General features: G+C 47.7%; 11 protein-coding genes across 11 annotated transcripts; 4 read left to right on the top strand and 7 right to left on the bottom strand.

Annotated features, from left to right (window-relative positions):
* Positions 1-28: 28 nt before the first annotated feature.
* On the bottom strand, positions 29-1,549 carry F4822DRAFT_327154 (DUF862-domain-containing protein). The gene is made up of 2 exons (XM_051455569.1): positions 895-1,549; positions 29-830 (listed from the first exon to the last, which is right to left on the bottom strand). Exons 1-2 carry the CDS (start codon positions 997-999, stop codon positions 168-170), a joined length of 768 nt encoding a protein of 255 aa, XP_051312595.1. The 5' UTR covers positions 1,000-1,549; the 3' UTR covers positions 29-167.
* Positions 1,550-1,562: 13 nt separating this feature from the next.
* Positions 1,563-3,634, top strand: F4822DRAFT_411321 (putative GTP-binding protein). Its single transcript, XM_051458847.1, has 3 exons — positions 1,563-2,130; positions 2,192-2,677; positions 2,881-3,634. The coding sequence occupies exons 1-3, from the start codon at positions 1,984-1,986 to the stop codon at positions 3,430-3,432; spliced, it is 1,185 nt and encodes a 394-aa protein (XP_051312594.1). The 5' UTR covers positions 1,563-1,983; the 3' UTR covers positions 3,433-3,634.
* Positions 3,635-5,063, bottom strand: F4822DRAFT_411320 (uncharacterized protein). The gene is made up of 2 exons (XM_051458846.1): positions 4,072-5,063; positions 3,635-4,014 (listed from the first exon to the last, which is right to left on the bottom strand). Exons 1-2 carry the CDS (start codon positions 4,634-4,636, stop codon positions 3,770-3,772), a joined length of 810 nt encoding a protein of 269 aa, XP_051312593.1. The 5' UTR covers positions 4,637-5,063; the 3' UTR covers positions 3,635-3,769.
* A 15-nt stretch (positions 5,064-5,078) lies between these two features.
* F4822DRAFT_411317 (uncharacterized protein) lies at positions 5,079-7,076 on the bottom strand. The gene is made up of 6 exons (XM_051458845.1): positions 6,514-7,076; positions 6,197-6,454; positions 5,855-6,133; positions 5,688-5,797; positions 5,455-5,627; positions 5,079-5,398 (listed from the first exon to the last, which is right to left on the bottom strand). The coding sequence occupies exons 1-6, from the start codon at positions 6,664-6,666 to the stop codon at positions 5,358-5,360; spliced, it is 1,014 nt and encodes a 337-aa protein (XP_051312592.1). The 5' UTR covers positions 6,667-7,076; the 3' UTR covers positions 5,079-5,357.
* On the top strand, positions 7,068-8,648 carry F4822DRAFT_411316 (concanavalin A-like lectin/glucanase). The gene has a single exon (XM_051458844.1). The coding sequence runs from the start codon at positions 7,638-7,640 to the stop codon at positions 8,322-8,324; it is 687 nt and encodes a 228-aa protein (XP_051312591.1). The 5' UTR covers positions 7,068-7,637; the 3' UTR covers positions 8,325-8,648.
* An 817-nt stretch (positions 8,649-9,465) lies between these two features.
* On the bottom strand, positions 9,466-11,494 carry F4822DRAFT_411315 (uncharacterized protein). The gene has a single exon (XM_051458843.1). It carries the CDS (start codon positions 11,395-11,397, stop codon positions 9,730-9,732), a length of 1,668 nt encoding a protein of 555 aa, XP_051312590.1. The 5' UTR covers positions 11,398-11,494; the 3' UTR covers positions 9,466-9,729.
* A 3,707-nt stretch (positions 11,495-15,201) lies between these two features.
* On the bottom strand, positions 15,202-19,849 carry F4822DRAFT_327078 (VPS9 domain-containing protein). The gene is made up of 3 exons (XM_051455568.1): positions 19,170-19,849; positions 16,167-19,094; positions 15,202-16,113 (listed from the first exon to the last, which is right to left on the bottom strand). Exons 1-3 carry the CDS (start codon positions 19,504-19,506, stop codon positions 15,431-15,433), a joined length of 3,948 nt encoding a protein of 1,315 aa, XP_051312589.1. The 5' UTR covers positions 19,507-19,849; the 3' UTR covers positions 15,202-15,430.
* Positions 19,850-19,853: 4 nt separating this feature from the next.
* Positions 19,854-20,820, bottom strand: F4822DRAFT_411309 (methyltransferase type 11). The gene has a single exon (XM_051458842.1). It carries the CDS (start codon positions 20,759-20,761, stop codon positions 20,027-20,029), a length of 735 nt encoding a protein of 244 aa, XP_051312588.1. The 5' UTR covers positions 20,762-20,820; the 3' UTR covers positions 19,854-20,026.
* A 114-nt stretch (positions 20,821-20,934) lies between these two features.
* F4822DRAFT_327071 (S-adenosyl-L-methionine-dependent methyltransferase) lies at positions 20,935-22,185 on the bottom strand. The gene has a single exon (XM_051455567.1). It carries the CDS (start codon positions 21,915-21,917, stop codon positions 21,108-21,110), a length of 810 nt encoding a protein of 269 aa, XP_051312587.1. The 5' UTR covers positions 21,918-22,185; the 3' UTR covers positions 20,935-21,107.
* Positions 22,186-22,353: 168 nt separating this feature from the next.
* F4822DRAFT_431680 (ribonuclease H-like protein) lies at positions 22,354-22,985 on the top strand (the record flags this gene model as incomplete). Its single annotated transcript, XM_051461516.1, has 2 exons — positions 22,354-22,392; positions 22,455-22,985. 2 exons carry the CDS (start codon positions 22,354-22,356, stop codon positions 22,983-22,985), a joined length of 570 nt encoding a protein of 189 aa, XP_051312586.1.
* Positions 22,986-23,478: 493 nt separating this feature from the next.
* Positions 23,479-26,272, top strand: F4822DRAFT_411306 (phosphoglucomutase 2). Its single transcript, XM_051458841.1, has 5 exons — positions 23,479-23,801; positions 23,915-24,012; positions 24,084-24,287; positions 24,345-25,358; positions 25,418-26,272. The coding sequence occupies exons 1-5, from the start codon at positions 23,749-23,751 to the stop codon at positions 25,708-25,710; spliced, it is 1,662 nt and encodes a 553-aa protein (XP_051312585.1). The 5' UTR covers positions 23,479-23,748; the 3' UTR covers positions 25,711-26,272.
* Positions 26,273-26,969: the final 697 nt, after the last annotated feature.

Below are 26,969 nucleotides of genomic sequence, written 5' to 3'. Positions count from 1 at the left end.
CATTTATGAGTTAAAATCAGTATAAAGTTGCCCCCTAGAGTGCCGGAGTAGCCGTTTGGTATCAATCAAGCAAATCCATGTAAACGCCAGCCAGCCGCGTTGCCATCGAAAAAATCAGAGCCAACGCCATACAATGCACACTGCCGAACCCAAGAATCCCCTCCGAATCAAGACATACTTGGTCTACCTGCCGAAGGAGCTCTCTCTGAAGGTGGTAAGGCTCGCCCACTCGAGTCTCTGACCTTTCCTTTGCCACTTCTGCTGGGTCGGGGTGATTCCTCGCCATTCCAGCCTGAATCTTCACCCTCATCGTCACTATCTGACGTGGCAAGTCTCCTAGCACTATCTTGCCTTAACATCCTTGTACCTTCGTGATCGTCTAATCCCTCATCGTCTAGAAGTTCGCCTTCCGCCGTTTCGAAATCGGGCGGTTCGATCCAGTCTCGGGGAACGACACATGGCATAGCAACTCCAATGCTTGCAGCACGATTCAGCCAGCCAGGTCCTGGCCGGCCGGTGAGCTTCTGACAGAGGTAACTAGTGAAGTGGTTGCAGTTTTTGGTAAGTAGGTTGTAAGCGGTGCCCTGAAATTCGTCGGAGGCTCGGCGGATAATAGCATCGATTTCGGCTTGTGTCGCGAAGGAGAAACCGTGCAAGATTTCGGTTCTAAAGGTACCACCGGGCGGCTCGGTTTTAGGTCGCGTCCAGTACACGCCTGTCATACCACGTTGGTCATGTCCGCCATAAGCATATTCTTTTCCATTTATAACAACACCCGAGTGTAATAGTGAAGCACCGACGGTCCAGAGCACAGATGAGAGGCGGCCGGGCTGTTAAGGTTGACGCTTTGTTAGTAGCTATTTCCGGGAACTCCCGTTGGAGATAACGACTTACAGGTAAGAGATCATAGACATTGATCACAATCTCGGTTCGCGATAAGGATAGGGTTGAGCGATGTGATTGTCTAGAGGATTTCCTAGACGACTTCTGGGAAGACATGCTGAAACTCAATACAAGTAACAACGGACGATAATAGGTAGGTTATAGGATAGGTAGTGGGGAAGAGTGATCGTCTTTGAAAGCAAGTTCGTTATATCTCACGTGCAATGTAGGAAGAGACTAGATCAAACAAGAATATTGGTATAAACAAGAAATTGTCGACAACGCATCGTGAATAGCAAAAAAAAGAAACAAAAAGATAACAAGTTGATTCGGATTGGTTCTGAGGCAACTACAAATCGTACAGACAACGCAAGCAGGCGCAGGTGAAGGACGGGAGGATTCGGTTAGGTAACCAACTGAACTGGGAAGTACATGTATCAGCCACAGCTGACGCATCGACCAATGATGCGACGAATCCGGTCGCGCCTTTTGGAGCTGGAAGCCTTCGGGATTCCCCACTGTGGAGATTGACAAGGCAGACTTGAGACAAGCTAACTTGCCAGCTGCTAACCGTCTGCAGCCAGCTGTCGGTAAAGGCCAAAGTATCTTATCTAAGCAATGTGGGGTTATTTGTCGGCGTAATAGCACTTCCGAATTCCGTCGCAGTTGAAATTCCATTTTGATTGGACTCCACCTTCAAAAGCGCAAGCTTTTATTTTATTTTTCTTTTCGTTCCCAACCTGCCCCTCCAGCCCTCCAACGAGGACAGGAAAAAAAAAGGACAAGACAGCTGTGCCAAACCGCGCAACAGAGCACCACTCAGACGAGGGCAGCCGTCAAGTGCCAATAATAACACTTTCAATAGATGGTCATCGAGAGTTAGACAGATCTTGATCTTGTATTTGTCCGACTCTCGATAATTTCGAGGCTGGGCATCGGCCAAGATCCATCAACGTGTCTTCCCTCTTTTCCACCCTTCCATTCGCTTCTCTATTCCGCCCTTTTCGACCCCTCGCAGCTAGCTCTGCATTTCTTCCGCTCTACGTGCCAAGTTGCACTACTGTCTACATCTCTACTCGTTCATACGCCAAGCGACGAAAAATGCCTCCCAAGAAGCAAGCTGTTGAGGAGAAGATCCTCCTTGGCCGACCAGGAAACAACCTGAAGAGTGGTATCGTTGGTCTAGCCAACGTCGGCAAGTCGACTCTGTTCCAGGCTATCACCAAGTGCAGCCTTGGTAACCCTGCCGTACGTTTACGTTTCTGATTTCCAATGGTCCGCGGTTAACGCTAATACTCGGCATGAGTAGAACTTCCCCTACGCCACCATTGACCCGGAAGAATCTCGTGTCATTGTCCCAGATGAGCGCTACGACTGGCTGTGCAATAAGTACAACCCTAAATCGCGAGTGCCCGCCCACCTGACCATCTATGATATCGCTGGTCTAACAAGAGGCGCTTCGACCGGTGCTGGTCTTGGCAATGCCTTCCTGTCTCACATCCGAGCTGTCGACGCTATCTTCCAAGTCGTCCGATGTTTCGATGATGCGGAAATTATTCATGTCGAGGGTGATGTCAACCCTGTCAGAGATTTAGATATCATCGCGGAGGAACTGCGACTAAAAGATATCGAGTTCGTCGAGAAGGCTCTTGAGAACTCCAAAAAGAAGACCCGTCTAGGCGGTCAGAGCTTGGAATTGAAGAGGGCTAAGGAAGATGAGGCCACAATAGAAAAGGTCCTCGCCTGGCTCAAGGACGGCAAAGATGTCCGAAAAGGCACCTGGACACCAAAAGAGGTAAGCCAATTCCATTCCTCTAAAAATTCCCTTCAGTATGATGAATAAGGGCCATAGCGCCTGATCTAATCCCAGCTCTTCGAATGCCTCAATAATACAACGCAGAGTGCATATTGAGATAAAAGAATCCTCTGATAACCTGATCATCTTCTAAATTTTATTGTTACATCCGTTAGAGGACACAGCTAACAATAAATCAATAGGTCGAGGTCATTAACACCCTTCTACTTCTCTCGGCGAAGCCCGTAGTATACTTGGTCAACCTGTCAGAGAAGGACTACACCCGCAAGAAGAACAAGCATCTTGCTAAGATTGCCGAGTGGATGAAGGAGCACGCTGCGGGCGATCCCATTTTGCCCATCTCCGTATCTTTTGAGGAGCGCCTCACTCACTTCGGCTCCGATGAGGAAGCTGCCGAAGAGTGCAAGAACCTCGGTATCGAGTCGGCATTGCCCAAGATCATCACGACAATGCGAAAGGCATTGAACCTTGCCAGCTTCTTCACAACAGGTACCGACGAGGTAAGGCAATGGACTATCCGAGTCGGCACTAAAGCACCACAAGCTGCTGGTGTCATTCATACAGATTTCGAGAAGACCTTCATCCAGGCCATCGTATACAACTTCAATGTCCTGAAGGAGTTGGGTGACGAGTCCGAAGTGAAGGCAAAGGGTAAGATCATGACTAAGGGCAAGGAATATGTAGTAGAGGACGGCGATATCTTGCTAATCAAAGCCGGTGCTGCCAAGGGTTAAAGAACGAATATAGAAATATCTAGTGAGCTCAGATTCACGTCGCCTTCGAGCGAACTCAAAATAAATATACCACGAATGAGTTGACACAACTCAGTCCCTATTTATGCATGATCTATCATCGTAATGTAGCTAATGATAAAGTAGCTGCCAAGTGAGCACAACATTCTGCATTTACCCAGTTACAAAGGAGGATTTATCAGGCTTTACAGAATACAATTTCATATTACAGGTCTAAAATTTTCAAGAAATCTGATTGAAAATCTGACAACAGTCCTTTTCCCAAACCAACGAGCCTTTGATCCGTACCAACGGAAATAAATACATCAAATCCTCACTATTAGTCGAGAATGTAGATCCCACGCTCATCTAATTCCTCCTTAAAGCGAACGACGTTGTGAGCAAGGCCCATAAAATCGCGAACGGGCATATCAAAGATTTGCTTAACGATCTCCTCTGCTTGCTCCCTCGCCTTTTCAAGCGGCGTGTACCACTCCGCCTCGTCATACACCTCATCATCGGCATCAAGGGTTTCCCGCACAGCGTCTATGTCTGTGGGGTCGATGTCGGCACCGCGGGTTTTGACTGGTTGTGAGTTAGCAAGTGCCCAATTATTTAAGAGGTGCTTAAAAAGTCACATACTGACGTAATTCAACGTATGGCCGGTAATATCAAGGAGCTCCTTGAAGTTGAAGCGAGCAAGCGGCGTCGTGTCCGGGGTGAACTTCGGCAAGTCATCATCGCTGCTGTCCTCCGGTGAGGCGGCCTTGCCCTCGAAGTTCTTTTCACCCTCGCGGGCGATAATGTCCGACTCGAACTCCCCGACAATTGGATCATCGACTTTTACGTCTATGCCGGCTTCATCGTAGAATTGTTGGACCTTCGCCTTGTATTCGCGCTCTTCCTCTGTGTCGGAAAACGACGGGATGCGCGTCACTCGTGGGGGGACGAAGGGCCGGGACTGGACGGTATCCTTGTAGCCGTAGTCCGGGCTTGATTGGTATTCTTCGAGACGCGTTTCCCAGGCGCGGTAGTCGGGGTCGTCGAGGAGTTCGGATAAGTCGGATGAGTTGTCGCTCGAGAGGTCGTCGTCAAATTCGACGGAGGGGAGGAGGTCGTCGATGGTGGCCTTGCGCTTAGTGCGTCGGCCGAAGCCCCCGAGCTTGGAGTTGTCAGTGCGCTTGCGCTTTTGGACTTTGGTTGTCATGATGGTCTATGCTTTTGGTGATATGAAAACTATGATGTTTCTCCTTTCTGAGGCGATAGTGGTAGTGAAATTGGGAGAAAAATCCAGAAGAACGTTTGGATAACTAGAATGTAAGTGTTCTTTGTCCTCAATTCTTCTTTGAAAGAGTTTTATCTCCATCAGTTATACCCGATATTCATATACGGGCTCCCATTCAGGGTTTGCCTGAAAGCGGCCATTTCGCTTTTTGCAGTGCACTAACGCTTTCGACAGTATACCTGATTTTCTTCTTTCCAGGTAATATTTTAAGAACCATACAACCCGTATGGGGCAGATGAATTCGAAAAGTTTAGCATGAGTGTACCTAAGGAATGCGCCAAGTCTCACGCCAGCTTCTATTTTTGGTATAATTTCGAGAGGGTCCCATTCCAGACAAAGAATGCATCACAGCTCATTGATATGGGTAGGTATTCGCTTTCAATTGATCCTAATGTACATGGCTAATTTATCTAAATTTCACATGTCATTTTATTCATTCTCATATCGGGCGTTCGGAAAGAAGTACCTAAGTCCCTAAGTCCGTGAAATGCTTCACTTAGCTTACTTTCTGATGAGTTTCGGCGTCCATCGGTCTTAGGTATCTACGCAAATTCATTTGAAGTTTAGAGATATTATAAGGATGTTATGATACACAGGTCGATCTATCTCTACCGCTATCACTCCAGTCTAAAGCGCCAAATTTTTACATACCAGCAACCATGCCTCCAGGCAGAGTGTCAACCCCTAAAACGACAATAATTAGCAAAGTCGCATTACACGGGAATTAAAAGGGGAATTACAATCGTCAATATTATCCTCAGTGACAACTCTGTCCTTACTGCAAGAGTTCATCGCTTGCGTGTCCTGGGTCTTAAGAGTGGGGCAGTTGATGTAGCATGGTGAGTCGAGGGCTCGCTGTAGCGCATCACCCTTCCAGCCGAAGACGTAATCGGCGTGGTTACCATAGCCAGTCCTATTGAAGATAAAATGTCAGGGACCGATTCCAAACCATGAGAGAAGACGAAAAACTCACGAATCGCCAAACGACCACACGAATGGCTGTCCATCCTCAGGCCAGTCTTCTTTGTTGTTGAATTGAGTTGTATCCCAATTCACTTCATAGAACAATTGCCCCATTCGCACCTATTTCGCATTTGTTAGCAGTTCAATATGCCTAAGTAGGAAAAGAATTCTACATACCGGGTGCGATGCCGGGCAAGGACCACCAGTCTCAAAGGTGCCGCTCTCAGGATACGCCATATGCGACATATGATCAGCGGAATCAAGATTTTTACCATCCCAACATGTTGGGAATCTCAAAGCCGTCATAATACCAGCTGGGCAGGGCTCCTTGGGGAAGTCCAGAATTTGAGGATCACGAGTGTTGATATCCTGCAAGCAGGTGTAGGTGAGCTGGCGGAAGCGCTCAATATCCTCTTGCTTTCGGGCATTCACGTCACCGATGTACATACGGAAACCCTTTTCTATATATCAGCAATACGTTTTAAGGAAGAAGAACGAATAAGATCTGAGGTTACTAACAGGCTTGAAAGCGGTAACCTTGGAGGTCTGTTGGAAGTTGTACAGACCATCCTGCATATAGTAAACCGTCATACCAGCATTAACACTATCAAAGCCCGAGTTCGCGCGCTGGGGAACACGCTTATATGTCCCATTCTTGGCCTTGAAGTACAAGACAGCAGTCCAGTAATTGGAAAAGTCCTCACTGAACTGGCAAGTGGTACAGGTAGACTCTCCGGGCATATCCTTAGCCGGGTCCATGGTGGCGTTAAAGGAGTTCTATCACAATGTTAGTATCGGAAAAAACCGTTAGGCAAATCATATCAATGCGTACTTACACCTCCTACAATTTGATGTAGATGCGGCGAGGGAATTAGGCCGGGGTTCACCAACGGATCAAGGCGATCAACTACCAACTGAGCACAAGGGAAGCGAATGAGAGCACGGCCGGGCGCAATTAGCGCCAGCGTAGTGAGAGTGAACCACTTCATCGCGACGCTTGGATTTGGGCACTAAGTCGAGGTTCGTGAGTTGTAGCAAGAACGACTTTTTACTACTACGTGGGAGCTGCACTCGATAATGTATCTTTTATAGAGACTCAAGAACACTTAACGACAAGGGTAAATGGTTGCCGAGACTTAATCCCCAAGTTGGGCTTCGTCGACAAGGGGTCGCGTAGTTGGGGTTGTCCACAGAGGGAGAACAACCCCAAGCCTAGCACGATGTATATACATGACTGCGATATTCGGTATCGACGGCCCGATTACCTGATTTACAGTGGCTTTGGGCTGCGTAACTCTTCGGAGTCCATTCTGCAGCGTGTATAAATTATTTATATTGCTGTCTCTGGTATTGGAATTTTCTTCTAGGTTCCAGACATGTGAGAAGACAACGTATCTACTGTAAAACGCCGAGAAGGGTTTGCCAATCTCGTCTTGAAGCTTCTCGGCCTCAAGAAACCAAGGAAATGCCTGTGAAGGCGTAGAAATCGTTCGTCGCTGAGGCTACTAGGATTTCTTGGGGTTCTTGGTCGTAATTTGCGCCGGATATATTACCAACCCTTTTCACGGCAAAAGTCACGATAATACCCGGCCAATTGAAACTATCATACGATCTAGGCATAGCATCCTTATTGGCTCTTTCGAGCCTCTAATTTCCTTAAACGGCAATCCGGCGTCAAACTCTACACTGAGTCTAGTAGTAGCTACTAGAAGTTGCGGCGATTCCGTCGACGCCTGTATTGCCTCATGGACGTTGCAGTGGATGAAACGATGACCCCCATGCTAATCTACGAAGTTTGTCATCCAACGTGGCCAGTCTACATAATACCAGGGTTATTCTTGGAGGTCTATCACATAATAAAGAGCGAAGGTTTGCTCTATCGTAAACGATCCGTTAGACCGCGTAGGAGCAGAGTCCTTTCGTCACTTACGGTACCTCATAACACTCCAGAAAGTCGGCCATGAAGTTCTCTACATACAGCGCCCTCGCGGCCACCCTCTTCACCCCCGCTACCTCTGCAGCATTCGACCAAAACCGCGGCGGCGCCGTCCTAAAAGCCCCAGAAGACAGCTCCTTCACATCCGCCGCCGGAACCTTCACCGTCCCCACTCTCACCGGCAGCAACAAACTTTCAATATGGGTAGCCATCGGGGACACATTACAACAAGACATAGTCCTCAAAGGCGGAATAACATACTCCAACGGCCTAACATCCTTCGCCGCTTGGTATCCGGATAAGGAGATTGATATCACAAGCGACATACCCATCAGCGCCGGTGACTCAGTTACCATTACAGTTTCCGTGCCCGCTGATGATAAGTCGAATGGCACTGTTATCGTGGAGAACACTACACAGAACAAGAAATCCACTCAGATAATTCCGGTCCCGGCTAAGGCCGATCCAGCTACGTTAACGTCTTTAGCGGCTGACTGGTTCGTTCAGGCGTACCAGGAGGCGGGAGAGTTGGTTCAGGTACCGCAGTTCGATAGCATATCGTTCACAAAGGCAAGCGCGACGTTGGCGAATGGAACGACTATTGGTCCGGATGGTGCTGGGGTTTTTGAGATTCAGGGTACGAGTGGACAGATTTACTCTAGTACTACTGTGACGGCGGATGGCATTACGGTGCGCCAGCAACAGCAGTAGCAAATTTTGGTGTAGGGATTTAAGGGCAGACTCTAAAACAGCCCAGATTGCATAGATTAATTTTCCAACTCATACTATTAATTCCGAATGGTGCTTAATAGAACTCTTAGGAATTTATAAGTCGTCTTGAAGCCACCTCCAAAATGTATGGGTATTTAGTATCAAGGTCCGGCGAATTCCTCTAAACGCCGAAATTTCTAGGAGAAAATTTTCAATCTAGCCCATACATGCACCAATATTATTCTTAGAACGTTCTTTAATAACAGTAATTAAATATAGATGCCCAATACAGCGGGATAGGGAACGGTAACCCGGTTAAGCAACGCCAAGCCGCCTTCCATAGGGCAAAAGGGGGTAAAGGGGACGCAACACTCAGACGTCATTACCCCAACTCTAGGCATATTAATTAACATTTCGGGGTCGCGATACCGAATCGTATACTTGGGTATGTACAGAAGTGTAGTGTTCGTGAGGGCCGCGGTGGTCACTATACCGAAGCGAACGCCCCCAGGTTCGTGGCCAAGTATGCCGCATATATGAAGCCGCCATCCACCCCCCTTTTCCCTGAATTTAAGATTTTACCAATGATAGAGAGTACTTCTAGCCCAGAGAAAAGTTTGATCCAAATAACCTGGTTATAGGTAGACCATGTTACATCTGTAATACGTCGTAACTCACCGTGGCCACCGCCACGCCAGGACGAAATTATCAGACACGTGGAAAAAGAAGTTGTACCAGACGGGTTTTAAAGTTTAGGCCACTTCTTTTCTAGAGGAGTCTATTAATATAATCTAATTCCTATAGTGATAAGTTAAAGCGTATCAAAATATGTACCTAGGTGAATCATCATATGTCTCGGCATCTACATACCGTTCGGAACGGAACCACGTATATGTGAAGCGAATTGTAGCAGTGCATATTCGAGGTGTACGAACGTTGAAATAGGCATTTATTATCCAGTAGGTTCAAGGGCTGCATACCTAGGTAGTTATAAGGAAAGTGATGTGAGTGTTAAGTCGTCCGAAAATGTGACGTAGTATAGAACCCCTTGTTTCAATTGGAAGACACTTTAAGTCTATACTAAATCTTCAACTCATTTATACCAAAGCTACGAATCACGACAGATTAACTCGGGGTATTATATGATTTAACAGTTTTGCTTGCTTCACTATTAAAGTACCTAATTTTCACCAACCAGCCACCTAGCTGGGATTAGCGCCCCAAACCGACCCAACCCAATCATGAGGCTATCCGCAATTCATCACTCATGCCTCATCTCTCATCACCCCAATCAATCATCCCCCAAGCCCAACGGTTAACAAGATCCGGAACCGGCCGGATTTGTTCCCGTCTATTGGGTCCAAAATACTACTAAGACTAAAAACTAGGGGACTAATGCATGCACTTATTGGCAGTTACCATATCGAACACCTCTCTTACCCAATTCCTTTCTGCCTACAGGGTCCTCAGGGAAAACCCAGCCTCTAGCGCGCTTCGCCTCACGTTTCTCTGCCAATTGCGGTTGCGGCATCCAGTCATCGCGCTTAAGCGCTTTTCTTCGCGTGCCTTCAGCTGGGGCACCAATCTCCGCCTTCCAGGTAAGCATTTGGCCGTTCTCAGCAATTAAGCCGTGGCCATTGACACCATCATCACTGGCCATGGCGCACAAGCCCCAGAGAGCAAGGCAGGCAGTGAGCGGAATTTCCCCTTCGTTGTCAGATGCGGTGGCCTTTAATTGGACGCTGCTGATCTCGAGGAATCCGAAGTGTGGGGTACCCTCAGCGCCGTTACGGCACACAACAAGCTCGATTTCAGTGAGAATGAAGCCGTAGCGCGTTCCGTGCTCGCGCATCATGTAGTGTAAATGCGCTAGTCCTTTCAAGTACTCGACGCGCTTGATGTTTCCCTCAGAGCGCATGCCTGTGTTGAAGCGGTCGAAAGACTTCACCAATCCGACCACATGAGCTGTAGGCTTGCCACCAAAGATGGTTGCAGCAGTAGAAGTCTCACCCGCGACATTGGCCACGAAGAGATGGTCATTGGGCGATGACGTGGACTTGGTTGCGGGTACTGAAAGTTGGAGAGGACATTGAGATGACAACGCAAGAGCCGAGTTGATCTTGGGAATGTAGTAAGAAGCGTAGATGTTGTGGAGAGCTGCTTCTGTCTCTGGGTGGCGCGCACCGGTGGGTGGTTGTTGGAGAAGTGGTTGTGGGACCGGGCAGTGGAGAAGCCCCGAAGCACCTGGAAGAGATAGGATGGTGTTCAAGTTGAAGTCGGCCCAAGGTCGGACTTGGCGAACATCCCACCAAAAGTGCTTGGTATTGGGATCGCGCAATGGGAATGAGATGCTGCGCACCAATGAGGGGGCAGGATTGGATGTAGTGAGGTAGTTCATGAGAGTGGTTGATGGAGTAGGATCAGGCGTGGATGTAGATGAAAGGCTCAATGGAGAGGGAGCGCGAGGAGCGTAGCCAAAGTAGAATTGCTCATTTTGGGGTTGAGCTGGAGCTGGAACGTATGCTGGCATTTGACGATAAGTCGGGAAGCCAAATCTCTCAATTGCGCCGTCAAGGCTGACAGTAGAGCTACGACGAGCATTGTTAAAGTTATCTTGAGGGAACGTGACAGGAGAGCATAGTAATGATTGTGAGAGGTTACTTTGATCCTCTGAAGGAGTAAAGAATGTCTGAGAGAACTGGTTCAAAGTCTCCGGGCTAGTATAGCTACGGGCATGTGTAGGGCGAAAGCTACCCCGACGGCTAGGCTTTGGTGCCGGAGTAGAGGAAGTCTTTACACGCTTGGGAGGAGAGTCAATGGCCTGGTCCTGAGAGCGGATCTTAGGTAGTAAGATAGGACCATGTTGACGGATTGGAGGCGGCGAGCGCGACGGTGTTGTGACACGCGTGCTGACCGAGTCGGAGGGCGACGTCTCGGTTGTGGAGCAAAAAGAGGAGTATGAGTTTGAGCGAGCATGTCCGGGGTTATAAGCAATCTCGAGCAGAGACGGGTCAAAATTGAAGCTTGGCGGCGTGGTTGGCTCGCATGATGGAAATATGAAGTCAAAGGACATGTCTCCTGCCAGACTATAGTATCGCTTATTAGTTATAAACCGTTACTTGTGAGTTAGGAGGTCCTGGAACTCACGTAGCCATGTCGAGGTTTATGTAGGGTGTTCTTGTCTACTTAGACAAGAACTAGACAATTATAGATTATAAAGTGAGGGCAACTAGGAGAACCGGCTCCTTGGATGATAGATGTTGCTAGATGGCAAAGAACTGGTACGATGATGAAGTTGCTGTGAAGCGAGGAGGAAAACTGAGGTCACTTGTGTTGCGGCCTGCCTCGAAAAGAGATCTAATAAATAGAAAATGAAAACAAGGAAAGCTGATCCTTATTCGATCAGAGAGTTGATACTGAAGAATCAGATCGGAAAAGGAACTGGATGAGGAGGAGGACCGGCCCTCTTATCCTCTACGAGTTGACAGCCGGTCGATGAGGAACCGGGATGCCAATCAGCTAAGCGGAGCTCGCCTTAGATTAAACGATGATGTATATCCCAAATGCAAGACTGGAGCCACCTGAAACATGGAGAAATACAGTAGAATTGGGATTTGAGTGAGGGTACCATTTCATGTACATGTGGAAAGCCGAGTCGATCTGGTCCGGCCCATAGTAAGGTCGGGTAGAGAGGTTTGTGTAAGTGGATGTAGATGTGTAAGTGGGTTTTGGTTTAGGGAAAAGTTGAGTTGAAGGTTAAGCGTAAGCGGTACGTACCGAAATAGAGTATTGGTGGGGCCTAAAGTTGGCCTATAAAGTTGGCCCATCTTAAAGCAACCCCTGTTAAAAGGCTTGACCTATCAGAGTTTAGGATGCTGGGGGTACTTCTCTAGACCGGATAGCACTTTCGTTTTTTGCATCTCTATGGTCAATACAACGTTCCACATTCTAAAATGTTCCCCGTACGAGTTGGGTACGTACACGAAAATACGTCGTGTAATGTACTTGCCGTACTTGCCTTAGGTACATATGTATAGACAGAATACTGAATGTGGAACTTTTACTTTTTTACTATGCATGTTCGATTGTTCTCTCTTGCTCGATACAGGCATGTTCAACAGGGGACAGGTCCCTAAACCCGCCATTGTGACTCATATCAGAAATAGACACATGTCCACGGGCACGGATTGTGCATTAGTTCGGCTTATCGCTTGTCGATTGTGTGGATCAAGATGCATCCCCGGGAACAGACTTTGCATGTATCCTGCAGCTCGCGAACAACACGCCAGCTTCTATCATTCGACGCGATGGACAAGATACCTGAATATCGTGAATCGTGAATGGACGCGGTGGGCACGCGCGTCTCCTACCGTTGCTATAGCGAACAATATCGTCGCACACATCCACTTGTTCTCTGCCCTGAGACTTAATTGAATTCACCTATCTCTTCTTCTTTTCGTTCCTAGAACGTCCTGATGCTTGCTGCACCGACGTCGCTACCACCGAAATGCGTCGCAGGGGACTCCAAGCGAAAGAGGCAGCACGCAAAGGCAATTCTTGCAACCGCGGACTCCGCCCCAAGGAACGTAGAGAATCCGGGGCTCCTTCGCCCTCATCGACGCCGCCGGCGGCAGTCCCAGACTTAGAGTAGTATTAGATCTGACCAGGCGTACCCTAATTTCTGATCGACTTCGGGGATCAGCTATAGCTGTAATGCAATCTGCGCTTGCGCTTGATTCAATTGACGAGCTACATAAGGAAATTGCAACAAAAATTGCTTTCCTTCATTTCAATAGCCGCTCGCCAAGGGACAAAAATAGCAGGGGGAAATAATGATAGCCCGGCAGCCCGATTAGCGATGAGAATAGTGAGTGGCAGAAGGCCCTGCGATCTCCGCAAGCCACTTGGGGCGGGCTTGTGGGCAGCTGTCAGGTGGTGCGATAGCGGAGACTGGGGGGAATGGGTACAGAGACACCCGCTATGTTTAGCCGCGAGATTTCTTATTAGTCGCTGGGTGTGGGCGCTTATGGATGGAACCTGGGGAAGATCAAAATCCATGGTTCAATGCTATCTGGGCCAGGCAAAAAGCAAAGAATTACAGTGGGGTTTTACTTCGCTACTTAATTCATTCAAGCTGTTCAAGGTGAGCTGAAATTGGCGGCGGTGAATGTGGCTTGGGTAGCCAAATGCATCTATACAATTCTCCGAGCTCCGTAGAATATTAACTCAAAACCGGACATAGAAATATGACGGGTTTGATCTAGACGCCGAAGACGGGGCCATGCTTTAATGACCATAATATTCGGCGGCAATGATCGAAACTCTAGCTTCATGTTATGTTCCACAGCTTTTTCGCATAGACTTGCTTTTACGAAAAGTAGTTATCCGGATGCCATGGCTAAGCTTAGTATAGCTCAGTATGCATAATGCGGCGTTCAATCTGCAGCATTCTCTAAGTAGCAGTCGCGATTCTTCAGCGAATTTAGAGATCACCAGGATTGAAATGTGGGCATTTCTTTACTATACGAAATGATAAATTACATCTCTATTGATCCTTCCGCACGAGATCTTTCCGTTTTCCATGGGTAACAAAATTCAAAATGGATCCTCTGTATAATAAGTCCGAGCGCATCCGCGGACTACCGTAACCGCCCGGATTAAGCGCGCTTATTTACATTACGAAGTGGAACACAGACAAACTTTACGTACACGTTAAAAAATCGCACCTACCACGCCCGACGCGCCCCGCGCCCCCGGCGACTCGCGGCTCCATAAGAATGGCGCGAAGCGGGTCGCCCCTGTAAACCTTCCTGATTGGCGGGTCGACACACGGCTCAGCCCCACGCTACCTTGCATAACCAAGTAACCAATCGGCTTCCTGCTGGCACTCACCCCACAAGAAGTAACTATTTCGACCGCGTCAATGGCCATCGATTGGTCGTCGGCGGCCGAGAAGGTCAACTTGGTCTATAGTACGGGAAGAAGAGGAAAAGTATGTTTCGTTTCAAGTCTTTCCCTTTCGAGCTTGCGTTTCAGATCTACACTGCCGGGATCGTTCTCGTTCGCCCAGATGGCGTCTCCGCTGCCTTCTAGCTTGCCGTTTCCCGTCTAGTCCCATCTGCAGAGTGCCACAACGACAACATCATCAACGTTCGAGTGAGTCATTCTTCCTAGTTCTTCCCCTCGCATGCAGATGAGATGCATCATATGTTTGTCTATCTACTCGGCTTTTGGTGATGATCGATAAAAACTCGGCATCGGTGTGAGAATGATTGGGGAATTCGTCTCCGATTGATGAGGTTGGCGGAATATCGGGTGGTTGGGAACATCTTGTCCTCGCGACTCCCACGTGTGGGTGATTTCGCACACAATGTCTATCTCTATTTGTCCCTCTGTTTGTCTTAGATCTTGGGGGCTTAATCTTTCAAAATTTGGTTCGTGTTAGAGGGAGAAACAATTCAAGACTATGAACATGTCATTTGGTTCGATTGATTGGCCGCCCGGCCCAACATACCGAGAATTATTACCATGGAAGTCGAGGTGAAAGACCAAGGCTCTGGGTCAATCATTGTAAACGTATGTACATTCACCTCGATCTCGATAATTACGTTGCGTGTAAAAAGGCCAAGCTTTGTTTCGTTTACACGGTCGTCATTCTGCAGCCGGTCTGTCTTTTTCTTTGTCCTACCTAGCATGATCTTTGCCTCGCGCACGCATGTCATATGGATGCGCGGTGGTCGGGTCGGCCTTTCAAGGTGGCCGCCCAAGCGAAGCGCTCTTCGATAACTAGACCTGTTTCAAGATAGCACGGCCACCTTTGGGCAGCTGAGTCGTCGTAAGTTGTGGTAAGTTGGGTATATATGTCAATAGGTTGCCTCCCGACTTTTTACTTTGTCACTTCTCTCAATTTTCGGGTTGCATTTTGGGATCTGATGTTCGAGGATGAAATCTGGGATTGAGGGCGGAAATCCTAGACCCCGAGGGGCACGCATTACGTTGATTGTGGCTGTGACTCTGATGGTTGCAATTGGACCTTGGTTTGCTACTCCATGGTCGCTCATCGATATGTTCCAATTCATCACCTTGATCGGTTATTGAGTAGGTATCTAATCTATTCTATCCACAAACGCCTCGCCTGTTGTACTAGATTCACCGCCTGCAGGTCCTGCGCCAATGCCGTTTTCCGTTGCTGTCGCCTCATTAATTCGATTACCTAGTTCTTGGGGTCCATTACCAAAATTCACATTCAAGTCCTGTAGCTTTCGCTGTGCCCTACGCAGTCCATATAGCCTCTCACGTTCGAGGACAAGCATACCCCTGGCGAGCTCCCTGATAGCCCTGCGCCCCATGCGCTCGTGCATCTCTTCCCACCCTGCGAGTTCACTTGCCACTGTTTGTTGTGTATACCGGAGTTCCTTACTCAAGGTATCCACCTCGGTCTGGGCGCGCCTTGCCTTGTCTTCCCTCTCTTCATTGAGCCGCTGACGTGTTTCATCGAGTAGCCCGAGTGGCCATCGCGTTGAGCGTGAGACAGAATTGTAGTTGCGTTCTATTGCTTTGCGGGAGGATACAATTTGGGTAACGAGTTGTGGGGGCCGTGATAAGGAAGATAGCATGGCCTGTATTGTAGATTGAAGAGCTAAAAAGGAATTGTGGAAGATGTATGATGGGTTAGATTGCAGCGGCTCAAGTGTTTGGACATAAGCTTCGAATGCTGATATGTGAGTTTGTGGTAGAAACGCGAGGTTGGCAACGCCTCGCGATAGTATATTCGCTGCATCATAAAGGTCTGCGAAAATGTTAGTACTAAACAATACACTAATTTCTAGATGGGGTTCGTACCGTTTGCGACGACGCCGATCGCATTTGCCCGTCGCGCAACGCTTTTAGTTGAATAATTGACGCTGCGAACCATGTCTCGAGCGTGATCCACAAACTGCTCCACTTCACGAATGTCTTCTAAAGGTTCAAGCTCGTCTCTCACTTTCTCGGCTCTTGTGTCGGCTTTAAGACGGCTACGCTGTTCCATCATATCGGCTTGTAAGTCCGGTACCAGGAAGAACTCCCATAGCATTTCGTGTGTCGCAAAGGTAGGGTGAGCTAAGAGTATTTTGAGGAATGAATCTGTTCGTATTTGGATATCCTTTAGGACAGCCCTTGAAGGCTTCGAAGGAATTTGAAATGGCGAGCGTTGACTAGTTACTTTTGGTAACCACGATGCTGGGTTTTCGATGGACAATAATCCAGCTAAGCGTTCAAAGTCCGCAAAAGACCGACGACATGTCGTGACCGTATAGCTATTACTGTCCGCGGGCGCGCCTGATTTGAGAACAAGCCGAATGGTAGCATCTTCAACGAAAAATGACCTGACAACGCCGGTGATGCGACCATCGTCGGCGGGTGACATGGTAAAAAGTGTCAAATCATCGATTTTGTTGCGAACATCATCGTCCTTTGCTAGTTCTACTGCTGTAAGCCCACGCAACTCTTTTGCCGCCACATCTACCCTGGGATCCGAATACATGGCTCTGACCATTTCGAAGCGGCCATATTTGCTTGCTACCATGAGCGCGGTAAACTTCTTGTCGTTCGTTGCATTGACGTCAATGTCGCATTGCACAAGAATTTTTGCCGCTAATTGATAATCATTGACGATATGCAAAAGGGTATTTCCCTTCGAGTCCACATGATCGTCTAGGTGAAGTGGCTGGCCATCTCCCTGTGCACCTGTCGCTGCTTTGAGACCGGCCTCGACCATGTCGTGGTAGTTTTGGTGGTCGTATGATCGACATAGTGCGAATAATGGTGTTTGACCATTTTTATCCTTTTGCCGCCAGGGAAGCAGTTTGCCAATGCGCGCGATTAAAGTCGGCGCGTGGAAGAGATAATGTGCGACACTTCGGCCCCGATTGTCCTGCAGGGATAAATAATTCCGAATCCTCGGTTCAGGCGCCGAGGCCATGACGAAATCCAAAATGACATCAATTAGCTCAGTGTGACCCAGCTGAACAGCAGCGCTTAACAAGCTGGTACCCTCATTATTGCAATCGTCCAAAATAACATTCGGCGGGAAATAATCATCTAGTGAAAGTAGATACTTCAGCACTTGAGCTCGTCCATGTTGTACTGCCATCATCGGGATGGATTCTCCGAAGGAATCCTCAGTTTGGCATAATCGTTCAATCGAGGTATCCCCTTCAAGACCACTTCCAAGCGTGGCGACACTCTCCGCTCTAGAATGATATGAATACTCGGATCCACTTGACATACTCCTAGTATCCATAGCGACTCTTTTGACCTTCTTGAACGAAGGTATTGGGGAGTCATTCAATGCCTGATTTTGGAATGGGAAGACGTGGCTCAACCCCGAACCTTGTGAGTAGGGTTCTGAGGGTGTGAAAACAGTCGAAGGTCTTCTCGAAGAACCGTTGAACATACTCCAGCTAACCGACGGTGCACGACTTGAAACTGGGGAAGCGGGTGGTTCTTCTTCGTCGTCGACAGCGTCCGCATCTAGATCCATCATTCTCTTTAGTTCATCCATATCGCCCTTCGCGGCTGCATCCCATAGAGCTTTGTTCCGACGACTTGCCCTTCTTAAACTACTCGAATCCGAGGACAAGTAGGAAAGTACTGCTTCAAAGGTACTGAGAGCATAACCTAATTCACCGCTATCTACATCATCTATAAAGACGAAGTGTTTAATGTAGAGTAATCGAGCTTGGAGGTGCTTCACACCAGCTCGGATTACAACAAAGAGGAGCAATGATACCAGTGTATCGGCGTTGACGGTGAGGGCGGGCTTTTCCGAGGTTGAGGATTCGGCGCTGGACTTGGGTTGCTCCGTTAATTGTGTAGTCGCTTTCATTGTCGAAAGTAGTATTTCCATCATTTCTTGCGGGCACATAGCTGATGACATTTTGCGAAACTCCTCAACTGCATGTCCAAGTCTTAATGTAAGTTCATGCTTCCCTTTAGGGCCGCCTTCGATGAAAATACCTAGCTGTGAAATGTCGATAAATTCCATCTGCCGTATCTTCGCCTCGAGCTCGAGGTCATCTGGCCGCCGCATCGCAGCCAACCGAGGCCAAATTAGATTATGAACATTCTCAGTCACGTATCGTTCAATAAGTCGCTCGACCACGGGCCCAGTAAGCTCGGTTGTCGCGCCAAGCATAGAAAGTTGTTGCTTGTCAACATTTTGAAACAGGTCGATAGCATTTGTGACCGCCGTCTCTAACGAAGCTCTCATAACATCTTCGTCATCTTCGGCGTATGAATTTTCATTTCCTCGAATGCTTCCCTCTCGCTCTATACTAACTCTTCGAGCGGACAAGCTGTTAGAACGGACCTTTTTCATAGCAGTCGCGATGGGGCCATCTGGAGGAGGATCGGGAATGTGCGTCGCAGAAGGCGGAGGAGGTAGAGGTCTTTCGAAGATGGTCGTGAACTCTTGGAACAACTTTTCTAAGCCGGGCTGCATTTGCCTTGCAATCATAGGGAAATGATTTAAAAGATCGTGGAAACTTTTAACTTCCTTCTTCCGTGGTAAACTCGGTTCGCCGTTCTCGACAGCAGCAGCTCGCTTAGCTTCCGCAAGCTGTTTTTTCGCCATACCCTCGGTGAAAATAGCACGCGGAATCTCCAGGTCGCCCCAAATACCAACCAAGGGTCGCGATATATAGTATATCAGCCATTGTCGCGGCTCGATGCTATCGGCAAACCAAATCGAATCGTTTAGCAACTGCGCTTGGGCAAGCGTCTTGAACCCTGTTACGTAAATTGTTAGACAGCGCTCTAAAGGTTCATCGACTGGTTTTCTCGTCATCAAGAGCATTCACCTACCCTTATTACTATAAACAAAAGCATCTTTTATCACCACGCTGCGCCCATTCAAAGTCGAGTATTGTCTTGGCTTGCCCCTCTGCTCGCGTAGGTTTCCGACCGAGTCCTTCCCTCCCGCAGCGGTAGCCGGGCTAGGAATTCGAAGTACATGGCTTCCTAGAAAGTCTTCGGACGCGACGATATCCGATACAGATAGGCCGCTTTCCGTTTCGCGGGAGGTAAGGAAGAACTCGGTTGTCGGGACGAGGAGGATGTGGTGGTGAACGGGGGCGCACTGGGTGACTATGGCGCTGCCGGGCTTGAAGAAGGCGGCTAGGAAAGGGTTCAAGGGTTGCATCCAAGCAAATTTCTCTGCCAGAGCCTCTCAATCATTCCTTCTCTCTAGCCTTGTGCTAGGATTTAGGTAATTTCGGTATTCGACGTGGGAAAAGTAGGAATCGGCCTGAAGCTTAGAGCTTTGGATCTCATCCGGAACGGGAAACTCTCAGTAACGCGAGATGAGTAAGAAGATTAGGAGCTTGGACGTTTCGCGGGCCGTAAGGTCGGATCGGATTCGAATTTACGAGCTATTCTTTGACAGGACAGTTTCGCGCGAACTGGTAGCCTCGATAATCAGAGCTGAGCAAATTGGACAAGTCAGAAATAACGTGTCGCATTAAAAAGGGATGACGACAGCCGCAAGAAGGTAGCTTCCAAAGATCCCTGGCGCACTTCTCTACAGCATTATGTAATCATTATATAGTTGGAAGTATCGCCGATATTTAACCATATCATTATGTAATCTTTTTCTACAAGGATTCCGTCCCTTAAGAAGTATATCGCTATATCAAGGTACCCTTTACATGCATAACCAAAACTTAATCCTTCGTCGCAGCCATCAACAAAAACGTCGGTCTTACAACTTCACTTTCTCTCGAAGGATATCGTATCAATTCATCTTTACTTGGTCGCCATTCCACGAAGTCCGTCAGACGAAATCCGCTGTTGAGTAGTATATTGATATAACTCCCTACTGTTCGATGCTGCTTCTTGACTCCCGGTGCAAGCCAATTGGTGATTCTCAATCCTTCCGTTTGATAATCATCCAACGGCCAGAATTTGCGACCTGTCTCCTCATCCACAACAAAGCCCGGTTTCGATGGCGCAGTAAATATCGGGTGCTCAATCGAGAACACTAAACGCCCCGAAGACTTGAGACCCTTATTGATTTCATTGGTCAAGGCCGGAAAGTTGGCGAGATAGTGAAAGGTAAGAGAGCTGAAAACGACATCGTACTGATTTTCTGTCAATTTCAGCTCTTCGAGGTCAACTCTTTCGTATTCAATCTTGTCATCGTTGGTCATGCTTCGTGCTTTATCCAGCATCTTCTCAGAAAGGTCAATCGCTCTGACAGATGCTGCACCATTCTCTCTCGCGAACCGAGAGAACCAGCCAAATCCGCAGCCTAGGTCCAACACACTGAGGCCATTGAGATCCGGAAGCATTGCCTTTAACTGGGGCCATTCCGGCGCACCAGCAAGTCCCTTAATTTGGCGTTCAAGCTTGATATAGTACTGAAAGAACTCATCCTGATCGTAAAGATGTTGCGACATATTAACCTTCGCCAATTTTTTCCGGATGGTTCGCGGTCTTGTCAAAATTGGTTTCCGTGATGAAAAATGACTATTTAAAGATTACAGCTGCGATGTCCTCGTCGACGATAAACCCCCACCTTGCCCGCCTGAGTCATCGCCGAACAATAAATAACTCCAATCAGTTTGGGCCATATTAATCACATCATAATTTAGCACTTGCAGCAAAATAGTTGAGGAATAACCATGATGAAGCTAATGTAGATTAGTTCGACCAACCGAAGCAGTCATCTCCTCATGTATCCACTCGATGCTATACGAAATACGACATACGTGCTATGTGTCTCGCGGATCAATCCATAGTATCTCACTCGTTCGCTCTCTTCCTAAACAAGCCTCCAAACCAACAGGTAACACCAACCCACTTCCGACTCCTAGGACCAAGCTTCTCAACCATGTCTTCGTCCACCGCTCTCTCGTAGATACCAGCTCCAGCTCCCGTTTGTTCGACAATCAAGCCGTACTTCGCTGCCTCTGCTACGACATCCGCAACACTATGTGCATAACTTGTAGGACGTATCTTCTCGCCTGTTTCCGCGTCAACGAAACCAGCTTGACTAATACCGCCCATGTGCGCATGCATGTTCGTCAATAGAAGCACACCACCCGGTTTCAGGATCTGCGAGACCTGCGAGAAAAACGTTGATAGCGGCACGTGTTCGATGACCAAAGTCGAGATCACGGCATCCGCGTTTTGCGCTGAAGCCGGAGGAGATGGTGAGGCCAGCATATCAAAGACCTCGAGATGCAACTTTGGTGTCGCTCGCGCCTGTTCCGTGCTCGGGGAACCAGCATCATCGTCTGCTTGCTGCAATCGCGATCTTGCTACCTCAAGCATGCCTTTACTCGAGTCTAGCGCGACGACTTCCTCAATGTCCGGAATCGTAAGAAGTAGCATAGTATTGCGGCCCGTACCGCAGCCCAAATCCATGATACGCCATGACTTGGGAGATTTAATCGATTGTAGAAATTCCGGGAATAGAGTCTTCAGCTCGATGGTATCCAGAGCTTGAAGGAAGTTGCCATCTGTATCGTAGACTACCGCCCACCGGTCGTAAGCCTCGTTCGTAGGCAGGTAGCGTATTGATGAAAAAGATGGATCGGCGGAAGCAGACATGTTTATGAGTATTGTAATGGGTATAGTTGAATTGAATCGAATTCCGTATACCAAGATTTAGTATCCTTTTAAGACGGACCAGTCTTCTTTTAATATCGGTTCCATCCTTGCCTATGAGTCACTAGCTTCGCTAGATACCCAGCAGAAGAAACTGCATACCTACCTAGGTACATACGCATATACCTAGGCGGAAAAGTTATTATCTCTATAGAGCTGATAAGATCGTGGACTTCATTCAGTGAGTTTACACAATGTCAATCCCAACGACTCCTGGCTCATTGGTTTTCGTCGATTATATAAGCGTGTTTGTCTCCCACTAAGGCAGAATTTATAACTGGAAATATTACATAATTAAAATCAATCCAGCACAATCAAGTTACCATTTCTCATCAACCAGCCAACAATTTCCAAAGTTTCTAAAGCTTCCGAGACGATCATGGCAAGCAACGGTGCATTAGTATGGATTGATTGCGAGGTAACAATTCCCAACTATTTGATGTCTATTCGCGCAATGACAAAACTGACCCGTAAAACTAGATGACGGGTCTAGACCCAGACCGAGAAGAAATCATCGAAATCTTCTGCATCATCACAACGGGCACACTCGAAATCATAGACGAAAATGGCTGGGGCATCGTAGTCCATCAGTCGCAAGAGAGAATGGGCCAGATGGACGACTGGTGCACGAAGACGCACGGGAAAAGTGGTCTGACAGCGGCGGCGGTGGCGTCTAAAGTTACCCCCGAGCAAGCGGCAGACGAACTTCTTGCCTACATCAAGAAATACGTGCCCGAGCGGGGTGCACTACTGGCTGGCAACAGCGTGCATGCAGACCGCGCATTCCTCCGAAAAGAGCCTTACAAAAAAGTGGTTAGTTATCTACATCATCGACTTTTGGATGTTAGTGCGTTGAAGGAAGCTGCGCGACGATGGTGTCCTAGGGAGGTTATTGATAAGGCGCCGATGAAGCAGGGGTTGCACCAGGCTAAGGAGGATATTCTGGAAAGTATTGAAGAAGCTCGGTATTTTAAGGAGGTGATCTTTAGTACTACGAAAAATAGCGATTGAATTTCGCATAGGGGTGATTCTTCTGGGTATTAAGAGAATGAACATAAGTCAATATCCAGCAAGTTGATATTTGCTGGTAGATTAATAGTGGTAGAATAAAATGCCTCTATTTCCCCGTCACGCCGTTTATGAAGGTGGCTGGCGCGATATCGGACAATATCGATGCAACTGATAGAATATAGATTCGATAATTGATATGTCAAGAGAGCGTATTGGATAGGAATTCGGCGTGGCGGAATGTTTGGCTAATAATGATATCGTCTAAACATGCCTAGAACATTGTTGATGTAGGGTGACAAAAGTAGTTGATTGATTGAAGATTTACAATGGCGAGAGCTTGCCAATAAGTGTGTTGCCATGTAGTGTAAACGTAAAACATACTGTGGTTGACTGCGTATTCCCGTAGAATCCGTAGTGTAATGTACAGTGTGATATACGGTATTCGTTAGTGTTTCCCCGTACTCCACATGGAAATGAGATCACCTTGCGCTATTAGATTGCCCCATTTGCTATAGAAATAAGGAGCTTCCAAGGCCCGGAGCTTGCCTTCTAGTTGTACCTGGGTACTTATTTCAGGTATAGTAAACCGCTAGCCCCGCCAACGTCGTCATATGTTTTTTATTGATTCCCCTCTTCCCCCTATCGCCAAACAACTACTCTAAATCCGTACTTAATAAGCCCTCCTGAAGCTCATAGTTTGAATACACGTTTCTTCGTTCACCCGTGCACGAATTGTAGCCTGATTACGAAGAGAAAGTTCATCATGAGTATTAAAACTGTCGAGTTCAAGTCTTTCACCGACCAGAAGCCCGGAACGTATGTAAAAAGCTACCCCGCCATTGGTATCCCTAGAGCTATTATTGCTTTTTTCACCAGTCCTCACACCACAATTTGCCGTTGGGCCGAGTGCTAACAATAGTTTATTCCAGGTCGGGTCTTCGAAAGAAGGTCAAGGTTTTCCAACAACCCAACTACAGCGAATCCTTCATTACCAGCATCCTCCTCTCCATTCCGGAAGGCGCCGACGGTGAGTACGACGAGTAGAGTGTAGGGTAAAAGTTTCAATAAGGGCAATTCCTGACGTGATATATATAATAGGTGCTTTCCTGGTTATTGGTGGCGACGGCCGATTTTGGAACCCCGAGGTTATTCAGCTGATTGCCAAGATCGGTGCCGCATACGGAGTCAAGAAGCTGTTAATCGGTCAAAATGGAATCCTATCTACACCGGCTGCCAGTCATGTTATTCGAAAGCGAAAGGCGACTGGTGGTATTCTTCTGACCGCCAGCCACAATCCGGGTGGTGAGTATGAAGCCTACCGCTATTTGTGACTAGATATCTAATCCCAGCAACTATTAGGACCCGACCAAGATTTCGGTATCAAGTATAACTTAGCCAACGGTGGACCCGCGCCTGAAGGAGTGACAAATAAGATCTTTGAAGCTTCAAAAACACTCACTTCCTATAAGATCGCCGATATTCCTGACGTAGATATTACTACCATTGGAACTAAGACCTATAGCAGCCTAGAGGTTGAAATTGTGGACAGCACGGCTGACTACGTCCAAATGCTCAAGGAAATTTTTGATTTCCCGCTCATTAAGAAATTCTTCAGCGATAACTCCGACTTCAAGGTGCTGTTTGATGGTCTACATGGTGTTACTGGACCGTATGGAAAGGCAATCTTCGAGCAAGAACTAGGGCTTACCGGTTCCACCCAGAACTGCATCCCCAGTCCTGACTTCGGCGGTGGTCACCCAGACCCCAATCTTACCTATGCCCATTCTCTAGTGGAGGCGGTTGACAAGAACTCAATTCCTTTCGGCGCAGCATCCGATGGAGACGGCGACAGGAACATGATTTACGGCGCTGGGGCTTTCGTATCACCTGGAGACAGTCTGGCAATTATTGCCCACCATGCGCAACTCATTCCTTATTTTAAGAAGCAAGGTGTCTACGGCTTAGCCCGTAGTATGCCAACATCTGGTGCCGTTGACCTCGTCGCGAAGGCCCAAGGATTGAACTCGTACGAGGTCCCCACAGGTTGGAAATTCTTCTGTGCGCTATTCGATGCGAACAAATTGAGTATCTGCGGTGAAGAGAGTTTCGGCACTGGCAGCAACCACGTTCGTGAGAAGGATGGTCTTTGGGCCGTTGTAGCGTGGCTCAACATTATCGCCGGCATAGGAGAAGCGAACCCCGGAACCAAGCCGAGCATCAAGCAGATCCAGGAGGACTTCTGGAAGACCTACGGTCGGGTGTTCTTCACACGCTATGACTACGAAAATGTGGATTCCGATGGTGCTAACAAGGTCGTCGGAACCCTTAAGGACCTAGTTGCCGACCCCAAATTCAAGGGCAGCAAGATTGGAGGTAAGTAAACCTACCGATGGTCTTTCCATGGGGGTTATTAGCTAATCAATTACCCACAGAGCGCACCGTTACCGATGCTGGCAACTTCTCTTACACTGACTTGGATGGTTCAGTGGCTTCTAACCAGGGTCTCTACGCCCGTTTCGATAGTGGCAGCCGTATCGTGGTCCGACTGTCTGGTACTGGCTCATCTGGCGCAACAATCCGTCTGTACATTGAGAAGTACAGTAAGGACCCTTCGACTTACAGCCAGGACGCACAGGACTTCCTCAAGGATGAGATTAAATTCGCAACGGATCTATTGAAGTTTAAGGAGTACGTGGGCCGCGATGAGCCTGATGTGAAGACATAAACGAATAAACAAACAGATAGGAAGACTTGGAAGATACATAGATTGAAATCGATATGGGAGAAACAGGACTGCCCCTGGGCTGTGATAGCCTAAAGTATCAATATCTCACGTAATTAATGTCGAAATGAGTTAGGGAAAATTAGATAAAAGTTGACGACGTGCCTCATCGTTTCGTACCGGATCAAGATATAAGCGACTGCTAGTATATATCATCATGCCAGGGGTTCTGGATGATCTACCTGGTTACAATGATATAGTGATGATGTCTGTTGCGAACCACCATCGGAAGTGGGTTCCATCCTGACCAATCACGGACAATCCCCGGGTTTAGGAATGGAATCATATCATGTGATGAGCGGCGACGATGAGATTGTCGCGGTTTAATCGCGACGCGCGGTAGGGCGGCGATTCGCCGCTCTATAGCGACGTCGCCGGAGGGATCCCTATACATTTATTTTTGATACAAGACCTCCTGTATTTCGTTCCTTTCTTTTAGCTGTAGTTAATTTAAGTCTATAGTACGAATAAAAATCCTATAGGGGGAGATTACCCTCCCTAACGACCTTTGATTGTTGCCTCCTTATTGTTATCTTTAAAACCAAGACCTCTGCGGACCAGGTCCGTCACAATGTGGTCGTCGTCTCTGTGATAGCTCAAGCGTCACAAGCTTTAACTATCGTAGTCCAGTATAGTTGATGCTAAAAGGTAATGTTCGAGTAGTTATTTCTGCCTCTTAGACAGTACATAGTTACATATACTAACCGTCGTAACTGTGAGGCTAGTACTGAGAGATATTGTGTTCGAAATACAACGGCCTATAAGCAGTTGGTTAAAGAGGAAATAATGAAAGTTCACAGTCACCCGAGCTAGACACGGTGCTTCCTTCCCGTATTTATTCGAATGTAATAAAAAACAGTCAGTATTGCATGTAATGACACGATGAGAAAGATACGAGCCCCTTTACTCCCAATTTACCGAGTTAACCCACAAACAGTTTCGAATGTCCAAGTTCACTGTTTGCTTCCTTTGCACCTACCGTGTACATTCAGACGTTGCGCGTAGAGCGGATCTCTGCACTGTATTTTAGGCAGGTGCTTTAGGTACTGACCTCCACTATCTAAGCGACAGCAAGGTTCACGATTACTTGCAAAAGCACTGTAAGTAGTGGGGCCCCCAAGCAAAAAGCCTACACATTCTTTCTTGTTACTACTCGCTTCCTGCCCTTCTTTTTCACAATCTCCCCACCTACCAACAATCCT

The sequence above is a fragment of the Hypoxylon trugodes genome (assembly GCF_022578975.1).
Source record: "Hypoxylon trugodes strain CBS 135444 unplaced genomic scaffold F4822scaffold_7, whole genome shotgun sequence".
Lineage (NCBI taxonomy): Eukaryota > Fungi > Ascomycota > Sordariomycetes > Xylariales > Hypoxylaceae > Hypoxylon > Hypoxylon trugodes.
Note: the sequence above shows the minus strand (reverse complement) of the source record. Positions and strands in the feature narration are given on the sequence as shown.

What these genes read in the sequence shown, in the direction of transcription:
- F4822DRAFT_411317 (XM_051458845.1), bottom strand. Translation starts at nt 6,666, where the DNA reads ATGAAGTGGTTCACTCTCACTACGCTGGCGCTAATTGCGCCCGGCCGT. An exon ending in TACATCAAATTGTAGGAGGT is followed by an intron (nt 6,455 to 6,513) that starts GTAAGTACGCAT and finishes ACATTGTGATAG; the next exon opens with AACTCCTTTAACGCCACCAT. An exon ending in GTGTGGTCGTTTGGCGATTC is followed by an intron (nt 5,628 to 5,687) that starts GTGAGTTTTTCG and finishes TATCTTCAATAG; the next exon opens with GACTGGCTATGGTAACCACG.
- F4822DRAFT_327071 (XM_051455567.1), bottom strand. Translation starts at nt 21,917, where the DNA reads ATGTCTGCTTCCGCCGATCCATCTTTTTCATCAATACGCTACCTGCCT.
- F4822DRAFT_411306 (XM_051458841.1), top strand. Translation starts at nt 23,749, where the DNA reads ATGAGTATTAAAACTGTCGAGTTCAAGTCTTTCACCGACCAGAAGCCC. An exon ending in ACCGACCAGAAGCCCGGAAC is followed by an intron (nt 23,802 to 23,914) that starts GTATGTAAAAAG and finishes AGTTTATTCCAG; the next exon opens with GTCGGGTCTTCGAAAGAAGG. An exon ending in CATTCCGGAAGGCGCCGACG is followed by an intron (nt 24,013 to 24,083) that starts GTGAGTACGACG and finishes TATATATAATAG; the next exon opens with GTGCTTTCCTGGTTATTGGT.
- F4822DRAFT_327078 (XM_051455568.1), bottom strand. Translation starts at nt 19,506, where the DNA reads ATGCAACCCTTGAACCCTTTCCTAGCCGCCTTCTTCAAGCCCGGCAGC. An exon ending in TTTTGTTTATAGTAATAAGG is followed by an intron (nt 19,095 to 19,169) that starts GTAGGTGAATGC and finishes TTTACGTAACAG; the next exon opens with GGTTCAAGACGCTTGCCCAA. An exon ending in GATCGGCGTCGTCGCAAACG is followed by an intron (nt 16,114 to 16,166) that starts GTACGAACCCCA and finishes ACATTTTCGCAG; the next exon opens with ACCTTTATGATGCAGCGAAT.
- F4822DRAFT_411309 (XM_051458842.1), bottom strand. Translation starts at nt 20,761, where the DNA reads ATGTCGCAACATCTTTACGATCAGGATGAGTTCTTTCAGTACTATATC.
- F4822DRAFT_411321 (XM_051458847.1), top strand. Translation starts at nt 1,984, where the DNA reads ATGCCTCCCAAGAAGCAAGCTGTTGAGGAGAAGATCCTCCTTGGCCGA. An exon ending in GCAGCCTTGGTAACCCTGCC is followed by an intron (nt 2,131 to 2,191) that starts GTACGTTTACGT and finishes CGGCATGAGTAG; the next exon opens with AACTTCCCCTACGCCACCAT. An exon ending in GCACCTGGACACCAAAAGAG is followed by an intron (nt 2,678 to 2,880) that starts GTAAGCCAATTC and finishes ATAAATCAATAG; the next exon opens with GTCGAGGTCATTAACACCCT.
- F4822DRAFT_411315 (XM_051458843.1), bottom strand. Translation starts at nt 11,397, where the DNA reads ATGTCCTTTGACTTCATATTTCCATCATGCGAGCCAACCACGCCGCCA.
- F4822DRAFT_411320 (XM_051458846.1), bottom strand. Translation starts at nt 4,636, where the DNA reads ATGACAACCAAAGTCCAAAAGCGCAAGCGCACTGACAACTCCAAGCTC. An exon ending in CCATACGTTGAATTACGTCA is followed by an intron (nt 4,015 to 4,071) that starts GTATGTGACTTT and finishes ACTCACAACCAG; the next exon opens with TCAAAACCCGCGGTGCCGAC.
- F4822DRAFT_411316 (XM_051458844.1), top strand. Translation starts at nt 7,638, where the DNA reads ATGAAGTTCTCTACATACAGCGCCCTCGCGGCCACCCTCTTCACCCCC.
- F4822DRAFT_327154 (XM_051455569.1), bottom strand. Translation starts at nt 999, where the DNA reads ATGTCTTCCCAGAAGTCGTCTAGGAAATCCTCTAGACAATCACATCGC. An exon ending in ATGTCTATGATCTCTTACCT is followed by an intron (nt 831 to 894) that starts GTAAGTCGTTAT and finishes CAACCTTAACAG; the next exon opens with CCCGGCCGCCTCTCATCTGT.